Consider the following 12321-nt stretch of genomic DNA (forward strand, 5'->3'; position numbering starts at 1 on the left):
TATAGGTCACCATAGGCTAAGATTGCATTTGGGCTGCCTGACCTTAGGTTTCACCAGGTGAAGCTAGAGGGACCTCCATATGAAGTCTAGTCCTAATAGTTTGGCCAAGAAAGTCAAGCTAAAGAGAGGGTTAATGAGGAAATACAAGACATGGGACTAAGGCATGGATTGAAGCCATATAGTGGGTGAAAGAGTCAGGAACTCCACTGTCAGGCAGAGGCTGAGACTAGAGGGTCAGAAAAGGTAGACGAGGCAGTGGCTCTGTTCAGGGTTCTTTGTAGTACCTAAACTTTAATCTATGAGAGAGAATCTATGTTCTTTATAAGAGTTAGTGCTATGGTCTTTAGATCAGTGGGACAATTTCTACAGCTATGTGTTAAAGTTTAATTTCTAGAAGCCCTAAGGATCCACCCACTTCCCATCACTGGACCTAACATGAAGGTCACCTGGGTACAGACATGCATCATCTTCTTTTAGCTACTTTTGAGAAACGGAAGCTGGTACTATATGGTACATATATGTGTGTGTATATATATATCATATATATACACACACATATATGTATACCCGGGGCAGGAGAAGAGGCAAATGGTAGAACCAAGGCTTAATAATCTCCTAAGCTTCAGGCTTATTGGTTTCTTGTATAAAATATAAGGAGATAAAAGGATATTATACTATATTTTCAAGCAAGATTGCTCTCAAAAAGATACCCACCTTTCCTCCATCAGCATTGTACTCTTTTTCATCTCCTTCCAAGAGTCTGGCTAGCCCAAAATCTGTGATTTTCACATGGTTTGGAGATTTCACTAAGACATTACGGGCTGCCAAATCCCGATGAACGAGTCGTCTTTCTTCCAGGTACATCATTCCCTGAAAAATATCAAGTTCCTTAATGATATTCAGCTAATGCCCAGGTTTTTCCGTTTTTCTAAAAAGAAGTTTCTTAGCCTTCAGTTGGAAGTGCCTAATTTTTTAAGTGAAGCCAGAATCCTAGAATATTTTCAAAATTAGAGAAAACCTGATTTGGGGGACAGCAAACTACAAACAGCTTTTGGTGTTTTCTCCCTAAAGTCCTATGAGACAAAAGAATTACTTTCACATGAGCTAAATGTTAGATCATTATTTTTCCAAGTGACTTGATATCCTTTTGCAAACTCTTTCTTTAGTGAGGTGTGCAGGTGTTGTAGTAAATAAGCTAACATATGCTTGGATTGACCCACATATTTGTAATCATTCCTTCTCAATAACTTCTGCTTCATGTCATCTTCCCCCTACACATCCAAACAAATACCTTTATCCATAATTTTTAGAAATATTTCATTTGAAGTTTAATGGTGCCAAAATCACCATTATAGATTCTATGGAGGCTGAAGAATTTATTATACTATTCTTATTAATTATGCACAGAATGAAGTATATACCCTAGGAGTCTTACAAACCTGTAATTTTTAAGAAGACTTCTATGGTATCAGTAGTCATTATGAGAATCCATAGTGAAATTACATAGTTTGTAATGACACTGAAATTAGCCTTTAATATTTTACCTTTATAAAACATAGAGGGAAATTAAAAATAAAATTTGTTGGTGTTTAGCAGCAAGAGACATAGCTGGCTCTCCTCACAATACATCCATATATAACAATATATAACATATGTATTAATATCTATACAAATTCAGAAAAAATAATCCAGAGGAGTAATAATTACTTGATTAATTGTACTTCAGTACTAGGTAAACTAAGAGTTGCTAAACAATATGTTTAACAAAAGAAAGAACTTATGTAAAACTAAGGAAATAAACCTGAGGCCGAGATTAGAGTGAATATATTTTTGTTGAAGTGTTAGGGGAAATTCTATATTTGATGATTTTTGTGGTAAAATGATCACCATTTAAAAATAGATTAGAATTATTATAAAATGTTGAAGCATACTCTCATGCCAATTGCAAATCAATGCTGTTGGCAGTTAACATTACAACTGTAGGACTTTGAAGGATTAATGGTTTCTAATATCAAAACAAAAGCTGTGGAAAACAGACACATAAATCACACAGGTCAAAAAATTATGAACCGTATACCTGGTGTAGCGTAAAGAGAAGATTACTTCAAACAGCATCATGAGCCAAACCCCATACAAATGCACATTAAACACAACCAGTGGGGATACTGCCTGATATGGTCTAATCAGTCAACAGTTGGGTGACACTGTGTGTATTACTGTTTTCTGAAATCAACTTACAACCGAGATTTATGGGACTTTTGCCCTCTCTCCTAAACAGTGCTTTGTGTTTGAGTACATTAAATTAGAAATTCCTATAATAAAGTACATCTGAGAACAAATAGCCCTTATATGACTTAAAGGATCAAAAAAAAAAAACAAATAAATGCATTGCCTTGGAGATAGAATATTTTCATATTTTCCCAAGTAATTCTATCCCTTTAAGAAATGTTCATGAAACATTCATTATTCTCTTTCTTAACACCTTCATATCAGAACATGGAATATATGTTGGCAACAGGTTAACACGTACTTTTGCCAGGTACTGAGAAGACAAAAAAGATTCAGATAAGGTCTGTATATTAAAGGAGAACAGAAGCTAATTAATAAAGTGGGCAGATAGGGAATAAAAACTTGAATGGACTGATGCGATACATGCAAGGCATTTAAAGAGAACTCTATTCTGAGGCCCTTATGTAGTATAGCCTAGCAAGTATGCGTGAGAGGAGAGACTTCAAAGCAGTACCAAGGCCTAAGTAAGGGTTGAATGATGTCTCCCAATTGGACAGAGTGAGGGTAAAACTTCAGGCAAACAGAACAAGCACAGGGGTAGCAGTACCATGGCGTACTTGCACCAAGATACGCAATTCTGTATTTTTAAAGCATAATGTATGAGGGAGGGACAGTGGTGAGCAGTGAAACTGAAAACAAAAGAAGAGGCAGGGTCCAAGAAGGGTCCCTTATATGTCATGGTAAAGTACTTAGACTTTTGTATTTCATGCAGTATACAATTAGGTGATGTGGAAGTTGTTTTAAAAAGGGGAGTGAGGCCGGGCACGGTGGCTCACGCCTGTAATACCGGCACTTTGGGAGGCCGAGGTGGGTGGATCACGAGGTCAGGAGATCGAGACCATCCTGGCTAACACGGCAAAACCCCGTCTCTACTAAAAATACAAAAAATTAGCCAGGTGTGGTGGTGGGCGCCTGTAGTCCCAGCTACTCGGGAGGCTGAGGCAGGAGGATGGCGTGAACCTGGGAGGCGGAGCTTGCAGTGAGCCAAGATGGCGCCACTGCACTCCAGCCTGGGCAACAGAGTGAGACTCTCAAAAAAAAAAAAAAAAAAGGGGGGAGTGAGAGATTATTGTTGGATTCTTGAAAACACCACTCTGGTGTCAGTACAGAGAATGGATTGGACATCAATGTAGCTGAAGGCAGGAGCCACTGCCACAATACAGAAGCAAGGTGATGGGAGTGTAAAATAAAGGTTGCAATTTGGCAGTCCATGGACTACATCCATTTTTCAGATTTTTTTTTCTTTAGTCCCCACACTGGGTGGGGGTCAGTTATTCTCTGTAGCTAAGACCAACTGTACCCCAATGAGGGCAATCCGACCCCATTTTCCAAGATCCCTCCACTCACTATTTCTTCCCAGGAGTTCTGCTTCCATCACTTACAACACTCGTCTGCTCCTACGTGTAAGAGTATCTGAACCTTCAACTAAACTAGGCCGGAAGGAATACTATAAAGAGGATAATATCAAGGAATATTTATAAAATAATCATCCTTAGTATTTGTTTGAACGATGAAGAAAGAGAATACACTGAGAACAATTTTGTTTTTAGACTTTTGTAATTTAGGTGGATAATGATCCCTTGAACCAAATATTCTAATAAAAATATCACTGTTATATTTCTTAAACTTATGCAGGAACAGTGATATGTACTTTGCCAATAGGGAACTAAGGCACATTCACCAAAAAATTTAAAACTCTGCTATGATCTGAATGGTTTTATGTCCTTCCTCAAGTTCATGTGTTGAAATTCTAGCCCCCAAAGTGATGGTGTTAGGAGGTGGGGTCTTTGAAAAGTGATTAGGTCATGAGAATACAACCTCATGAATGATATTAGCAAACTTATAAAAGAGACCTTCGAGAGATCTGTTGCTTCTTCAGGCATGTGAGGTTATAAGAGCTATGAACAACTAGGAATCAGGTCCTCAACTAGCCACTAAATTTTCTTGCACCATTATCTGGGACTTCCCAGTCTCCAAAACTATGAGAAATAAATTTCTGTTTATGGTATTTTGTTATAGCAGTCTGCACAGACTGACACTCTAATGACACACTCTACAATACAAGAAAAATTTCAAAAACTCTGAAAGTTCTTTGAAATTCTATACACAAAGCCTCAGCAAGTGATAGACTATCCTGAAGCTAAATACTATTTTTCCAGAAAAGGTACTTTCTTCAAAATAATGAGAAATCAATTTTAAAAAACTAGGTGACAGTCTCTAGACAGTTTCCCTCACCCACCTGACCATCACTAAAAGCAATAAGAACATAAGTATCTATATCATTACCAAACCATCAAAATACATGTTTATGGTTGTTTTGTAACTATGAAACATCATTATACAGATGCATGCTTTCAAATCATTACTTACTAAAGCCACCTTAGTCCTACTTTCACACACTGAGAGTGTTGAATCATCTATGGATTGCTCAAAACAGTTTTCTCTACATCACAGTCATTAAATAGGATTTTCTTACTGGAAGCTCTCATTTGAGTCACACTCTGTGCTAGATTCCTTCAAAATGAAATAACTCTTCAAATTAGAGTGTCATGCAACTAAGGTGGCAGACAATTATTAGAAATAACAGTGACAAAAACAAACTGGATGAAGTCCGTGGAAGTTTCAAGATGAACAAATAAAGGTCATTCATTATGATGCTGTGTTTCATGGGTAAAGAAACCTCATACTCTGTGCTCTAGCAGTTCCCATATCCATGTCAGGCCAGCTTGAGTAAATTAGGAGAAGAATAATACTGACAGCAACCACAGTTGACATTGACCCAGTACTTAGAACACAGCGGTCATTAAAGTAAATGTTGCCACATTGGTTGGTTAACTTAATCCTATGAGATGAACACTGTTGACGTATTTTAAATATGAGAAAACAAAGGCTAAGCGAGGTCAAGTTACTTGCTCCAAGTTATCTCATCAGGGATCCCCAACCCCTGGGCCATGGAGCAGCACTGGTCTGTGGCCTGTTTGTTAGGAACTGGGCTGCAGAGCAGGAGGTGAGTGGCAGGCAAGCCAGCATAACTGCCAGAGCTCTGCCTCCTGTCAGATTAGCAGCGGCAGCATTAGATTCTCGTAGGAGGCTGAACCCAATTGTGAACTGTGCATGCGAGCGATCTAGACTGTGCACTCCTTATGAGAATCTAACTAATGCCTGATGCTTTGAGGTAGAACAGTTTCATCCCAAAACTATCTCCCCTGCCGGGCCCCCACAAAAACAGTCCCTGGTGCCAAAAAGGCTGGGGACTGCTGATCTAACTAATGCATGGTAGAAGTTGGATTGAATCCCTTGCTGTGGCAACTCTAAAGTCTACATTTTTAAGCCTATCTTCTCTCTTAATGGGTCACAGGGTTAGGTGGACATGGAGAAATTAATGAACATAGTGGTCATACAGTTTTGTTTTCTTTGTTTTTTTTTGAGACAAGGTCTAGCTCTGTCATCCAGGCTGGAGCGCAGTGGCATGATCAGGGCTCACTGCAGCCTCAACCTCCTGGCCTCAAGCAATCCTCCTGCCTCAGACTTCCAAAGTGTTGGGATTACAGGCATGAGCCACTGCATCCAGCCACTTGAAGTCATATAGCTTTAAAAGGCAGTAGTACTTTGGCAGAAAAAAACTATTATCTGGTGTTTCTGTGACTTTCAGGACATAATGCAAGTGACTGACATTTTTTAATTTATATTTTAAACTCAGTTAAATTATAGCATCTTTTTGTAAGTTCACAGGAATGTGAATTGTGCAAACTAGAGACTGTTCTTATTTTGGGCACAGAGAATGCAAGATGGTAGAGTGGGTAGGAGTGTAGATTCTGTGGTCAATTGCCTGTTTCAAACCCCAGCCCTGCCATGTTCTAGCCCTGTCACTCTGAGAAACTTATTTACTCTGTCATCACCTTCCTCTCCTCGTCTCTAAATGGGCATAACAGCACCTATCCTGCAGGTTGTTGTGAGGTAAATTAGCATATGCAAAGCACTTAAATAGCAATTGGCATATAGTAAGTGTAGAACATGAAAACCTTTAGTACTGCTCCATGGATAGCTATCAACAATCCTAGAATGCACAAGAATTACTTACCCTCCTTAACTTTAATTGCCTATTTCAGAAAATCTGTGAACCTCAGCTAATATATCACAACGGGTGTTTAATAAGTGTTTGCAAATGATGATACATATACTTATAACCTATCCATCATGATTAATGTGTGAATACAATTTCAGAATTATTACTATTCAAAGTATTATTTTAACAATAATTCACCCGAAGATGCTGTCATATAAGAAGAAAGAAAAATTAGGAGACATATTAAAAGATTTGGTGCCCTCTATAAATACATCACAGACTCAAGAATTTAGTGAAGATAAAGGTCACGAATAAAATAGATCTAAAAGGTTCAGTGCTGTAGAATGCTTTCTGTGGGTTAGTAATGCTTTCTATGGGTTAATAAAATAGATTTTCTCTACCAAGATAACTGCCACTTATTACACACCATGGAGGGGAGTTTTTGAAAGAAGTATTTTAGGGTTATTTTGTCTACTTCATGATCCAAATGCCACAAGTCTGATTTTACCGAAACTATTCAGAATTTACCATTATCTGAACTATTCATAATCTGACTATTTTTTATACCTTCTCTGTAAGCCCTAGTAAGTTTTCAAAGAATGCATACTTAGTTCATGTTTTGCTCATAGCTCTTAAAATGTGTAATCATAGTAAATACAAGCTAACCAGAGAAAGTCAAATTGTATGCTTGATTTTCAGAAATGAACTTTGATATAAAATCCAAGGAAAATTGTATTAGAATTGAATTTAACATTTTAATCTCTGGTTAGAATCAACTCATATAAACTGCTTATGGAAAAGAACAGAGAATGACTTAATTTTCAAATAATGGTATTGACAAAAACCTAGCCATGACCTTCTTTTCAATCTTATGATATGTGAGTCACAACAATCTGGCAAAAAGCATTATTATTTTTGTTTTAATTCAATGTGAAAATGTATTTTGCCCAGCTGCCGGAAGCTAAAGGAAGTCAAGAGAGACTGGACTATTTCTGACAATAAATATTTGCTTCTCACATATTGGCCATGTGACAATTTCATCAAATACATGTGTGGAGCTAAAAATTTCAAGCTGCAGTCAGCTCTCACAGGCATTAATCTCCAGCATTAATCTCTAGAGTTAGCAAGAGAGCATTTTTTTTTCTGTTTTCATTCTAATAACCTGAAGCTTTTATAATAACAGGAAGCTTCAGGAAACCTAATTTCAAATGAAAATATCTCCTTTTTTTCTACCTTTCCTTCTAAAAGCAATTCTATCCCTGGGGGAAAAAGAATCCAACTATAATGCTTACTATGGTTAGGGCTAAAGATATAAGCCTGTTTAAGGAAAGAAAGGGATCTTTTTGGATGAAGTAACCGATTTTATCCAAATAGTGCATAAAGGGAATATCAGGAGGCTCAGTAATGGAATCAACTGAGTGACCTTTTTAACCAGCAGAAGCTGGTTCATGGCAGAATAGAAAGAACACAGAGCTGTGTGTTGTGAAACAGAAGTTTTGGACATATTGTTAACTAGGTTTATGACCACAGGTACTCATTTCACCTCTGCTATAAAAGTGATGTATTGGCCAAAATGATCTCTGAGGTTACTGCTAGCTTTAAATTTTTATTCCATGATAGATGAAACTGTAAAATATGTCTATCTGAAATATTAAATTGTGGGCCAATAATAGACACAGAGAACAGTAAAGAGGTAGAGTAGATGTCCCCCTTCAAAAATATTTAGTGAGAGTCGTGAATATGTTTTAGTAAAAATCATCTTAGTGCATCCTAATTTTGAAATCCAAAAACACTGGCTACTTACTAGCTATGTGATTTCGGTCAATTTATACAACATTTGTGTTTCACTTTCTTTATTTGTTAAATGGGGGTAATAATAGTATCTACCCTGAGGGTTGTCTTGAGGATTCAATGGCTTAAAATTTAGAAAACACGTAAACATTCACTATTATAAGATACCATGTATTTTTAAAATAAATAAGCACAAATTTATCTTATTAAAAATATAATTTGACCACTTCAAAGGCACCCAATTGAAACACCTGTTGGTTACCCAGCACTGTTAGTTGCAATAGCTTCTCATTCTGCTTGTTCCTGAATGTTCTTCCTATTATTCTATTCAGAGGAAGAAAAGCAGATTCATACGGCTGTCCTGAGCCTGCAGGGAGTTAACACGCATGGTTAATTCTCACACTTCCAACTGCAGCCATGATCTTCAAGAAGCCTGGTTAGGTTGCAGAGCTTAAGAACTTAGATTTTGGAATATTAAGGACAACCAAATTTCTGTCATTTTAATAATATATAATAAAAATTATGGTTTGCTATTTATTTGAAATTTATTTTTCACAGATAGTCCCAATAATATATTTGAGTGTGTGTGTGTGTAAGCATGTGTGTGTGCATACACACTTGCATGTAGGAGATGCTGTGGTGGGCTGCCCAGAAACCTCTTTAGGACCTGGACATTCAGCTGGAAGTTTTGGCTGTTGATGATTCGTCTCAGCTTCCTCATTCGTGGGATATTGACACTCCAATGCTCTATCTATGCTGCAAAGAAAAATAGCTACTTCCTGGACAGACTTACAAAATTCTGGTCTTATGGTTCATTTACTCCAACCACAAACATGTATAGTATGCCAGTTACTGATGCCAGGCAAATCTCAAGTTGTTGAAGACACAGTGAAATTCACAAATAGTTGGTTTTTAAAGTGCCTCCAAAGGCACCATCCCTTGGGAAGTGCCTCCAAAGGCACCATCCCTTGGCGAATCCAGCAAAATTAAAGAGGCTTGTTTAAAAGCCTTCAACGTTTATTATGTGGAAGGAAGTGTTTTCACTGGATTCATAGAGCACCCATTTTCAAGATTACATTCAGTTTTGTGAGTTTCATATATGGCTTGTAATCTACTGAGTATATTTTTATGTATATGGTCATATAGCATGATGGTTAAGATCATTGCTTTTGGAATCAAGCTGCCTGCAAGACAAATCTTAGTTCTGATAAGTTTTGTCGTGCACTAGGTATCACCTTTGGACAATATTTTACCTCTCTGTACATCAATTTCCTTGTCTTAAAATAGGAGTACTAGCAGTAATACAGGTTTCACTGGGTTCTTGTCAGTTTCCATATACAAAGGATTTAGAAGAGTCACTGACAAATTAATAAATGCAATTTAAAATCTGCAATCTTTATGATGGAATGTGGGAAAGCAAACCCTGCCACATTTAGGCTAAGCCCCAGATGTTGGTATTAGTCTCCCAGGGGTAGAGAAGGGGAAGACCATTTACAGATTCCTGAGGCCGACAGAGATAACAGAATTTTTTTTCTTGCTCCTTACATTTTCTTCAGAAGTTTCATTTACCACTCATGGCAAGCTTTTAAAACATCCATTTGAAAAACAGCCTCCTTGGGGCTTGAAAGCCTTCTTAAGAAAACCAAAAAATAAATAAATGAAATCAAAAACAAAAAAGTAAATTAAACAGCATGCGTGAAAAGCCTCTGCTTTCTCACTACATTGTGAGTAAAAAGCTCATCTGCCTGCATCAAGAGAATATCAAGCATGCTACAGTTTTTCTCCCATTGATCTCTTGCCAATATGATTACAATAGGAGAAGCGAATCATGTAGTGTCCGAACTCTCACAGGGAGGTGTACTCAAAGTGGATTACTTCTACTCCTTAGGCAGCCAATCAATCAATAAAGATGTGGTTTGCAATGAGAATGGAGATGTCTGTGGGCTGTAGCAGTTATCCTCTGTGTCTCTTTAGAAATTAATTAAAAATCAATGAAGTGTGCAACCTATTAATACAGCAACCTCTGGATTAATAGAAGCTGAGCCTTTCTCTGAGCATACATATTGTGCAAATGCATTCAGAGACTACAGAGAGGTGGTTGAATGTCTGACACCTTAGTAATAATTGAGCAGAAACAGATCATTCCTAATATTTTGTGGTTTCACAGAATTGCATGCTACTGGTGGAAAACCATACAGCTTAGGGATAGGGATATGTATATACAATTTTCCTTCTTAAGCTGATTATATCAAATTTTATGAGGTATCCTTATTACAAAGCAAAACTTCTGCCATCATATAGACCTAAATAATTCCAATAACTATTTTCTTAAGTGTGGTTTACTTATCTATATGTCCAGGCGGTTGAGTTTATTTATAACTGCTGAATATTTTTATGTAAGTATCTTTGCATTAAAAATGTGAAACTCCTAGAGCACTAAAGGCTTTTATGCAACTTGAGCATCCACATAAGGGGTTGAAAAGTGTGTCATTCAATTCAGTTCTGCCTTGTCTCATTTGGACGGCAATGGGCTTGGCCCCACTATGCAAATATCTGCCCAACACATGTAAAACTCGCAAAAGTGGCACCTGCATACTTCCTTCTGGAAGTCACCCAGCCACTTCCAAACTTCCTGATCTGCCCCATGCCCTCCTCCCTCAGGCTTGCTCCTCTCAAAATCCACAGAAGGATTTGTACCATGGCTTCTGTTTTCATCTAAATCCCTTACTGTTGATTTGGATGCCCATTTTGACACACGTCCTTGTTTCTACCTTTGCATTCTTCCTCGGAATTCCAGGGCTTTGTTTCCATCTAGTTCCTGCATAAAGACTAAGAGAAAGAGACTCCTGCTTTGCACCTTGGCTCATTTTCTAGCCTAATATTACCATAGAAGTACCAGATATCATCACATTACTTAAAATGTGAATCATCTATCTTTAATTATTAAAACTGTCAAGAAATTGTCCTGGGAGAGTCTGCTGTCACTACAGGCTTCAGGACACATGTGATGGTATAGTAATAATACAAATTTCACTGTTTCTTGGCCCAATCTGCTTGGAGAGCACCTGTAGCTCCTTGCCTCTAAGAAGCCTTTTGCACATATTTCTAGGGTTAGCCAGGAGCCTCATAGATGCTCATGGATAATCTTTCTTGTTTTTGTTTGTTTGTTTTTCAGGACCCTTCACTGATATCTGCAGTTGTTGAACCCACCACTGATATCTGCAGTTGTTGAACCCACAGTTGAAGCTCCTGTGGAAATGCTGATATCTTTTCTGGGGCTGCTATCTCTTGATGCTCCAGAAGCTACAGCTTATAATGTTTCAAACCACTGCAATTATGCCCTTCCATCCTCCTTACCATGTCGGTGCTCTGCTGTCTTCCACACAGGCCTAGGGAGGAGTTCTACCCTCTTCTGAACTTTGTGCCTTATTTTGTCCTCAGCTGTATCACTAGCTATTCTTGAGTCCCTAGTAACAAACAGTCTCCTTAAAAATCTTCAGTAAATTTAGATACTCATTCCATAAAGGCTCAGATCTAGTCCAAGAGGTAGCCATGGGAAATTGACATATTTCTCTTTGCTTAAGTCTTCTCTTTTTAACCATGTGCATTTGCCATCATTTCCTCATTCTCCTCTACCCTTCAACAGACATGCACACATATCATACACATACACTGAACCACGTTTTCACTCAGGTAGCCAAAAAAGCCCACAAGCAACTTGACTCTGCTTGGCCCTCCAGCTTCTTTTCTTGGCATTCTTCACCTTGAACTCTATGGCCAAGCAAAGCTGAAAACCCTCTAATTTCTTTTGCCTTTATACTTACTATTTCCTTTATCTGGAACACCCCCTCACCATACACTGCTACACTCTTCCTACCATGCTACAGACACACACTTGGTCAAATTTAACGTTTCTTAGATCACAAATTAGATGTCATTTCCTCCACAAGATCTTCCCCAACTCCTAAATAGATTGGGTCACTCTACAACATAATGATAATGTCCAACTTTATCTATATCTATAGACAGATATCTACCCATCCAACCATCCATCTGGAGCTAAACCCTGAGATTATCAAGCATTATTTTAAAAAAGCTTTTTGGATTTGCAGCTAAATCAAAGTTATTTTATGATCAGAAAGAACATAAACTTGTATGCTCAGACTTTATAAATG

The 12321-nt window shown here is 37.8% G+C and overlaps 1 protein-coding gene across 6 annotated transcripts in view; it reads right to left on the minus strand.

Annotated features, from left to right (window-relative positions):
* ERBB4 (erb-b2 receptor tyrosine kinase 4) overlaps positions 1–12321 on the minus strand; it is a 1171871-nt gene that overhangs the window by 54735 nt on the left and 1104815 nt on the right. For all 6 annotated transcript variants that reach the window (XM_055379529.2, XM_019022670.4, XM_019022668.4 and 3 more), the window contains one exon: positions 715–870. In XM_055379529.2, the coding sequence (XP_055235504.1) occupies positions 715–870 (156 nt within the window). The remainder of the gene's footprint in view (positions 1–714; positions 871–12321) is intronic.

This window comes from Gorilla gorilla, chromosome 11, assembly GCF_029281585.2.
Source record: "Gorilla gorilla gorilla isolate KB3781 chromosome 11, NHGRI_mGorGor1-v2.1_pri, whole genome shotgun sequence".
Classification (NCBI taxonomy): Eukaryota; Metazoa; Chordata; class Mammalia; order Primates; family Hominidae; genus Gorilla; species Gorilla gorilla.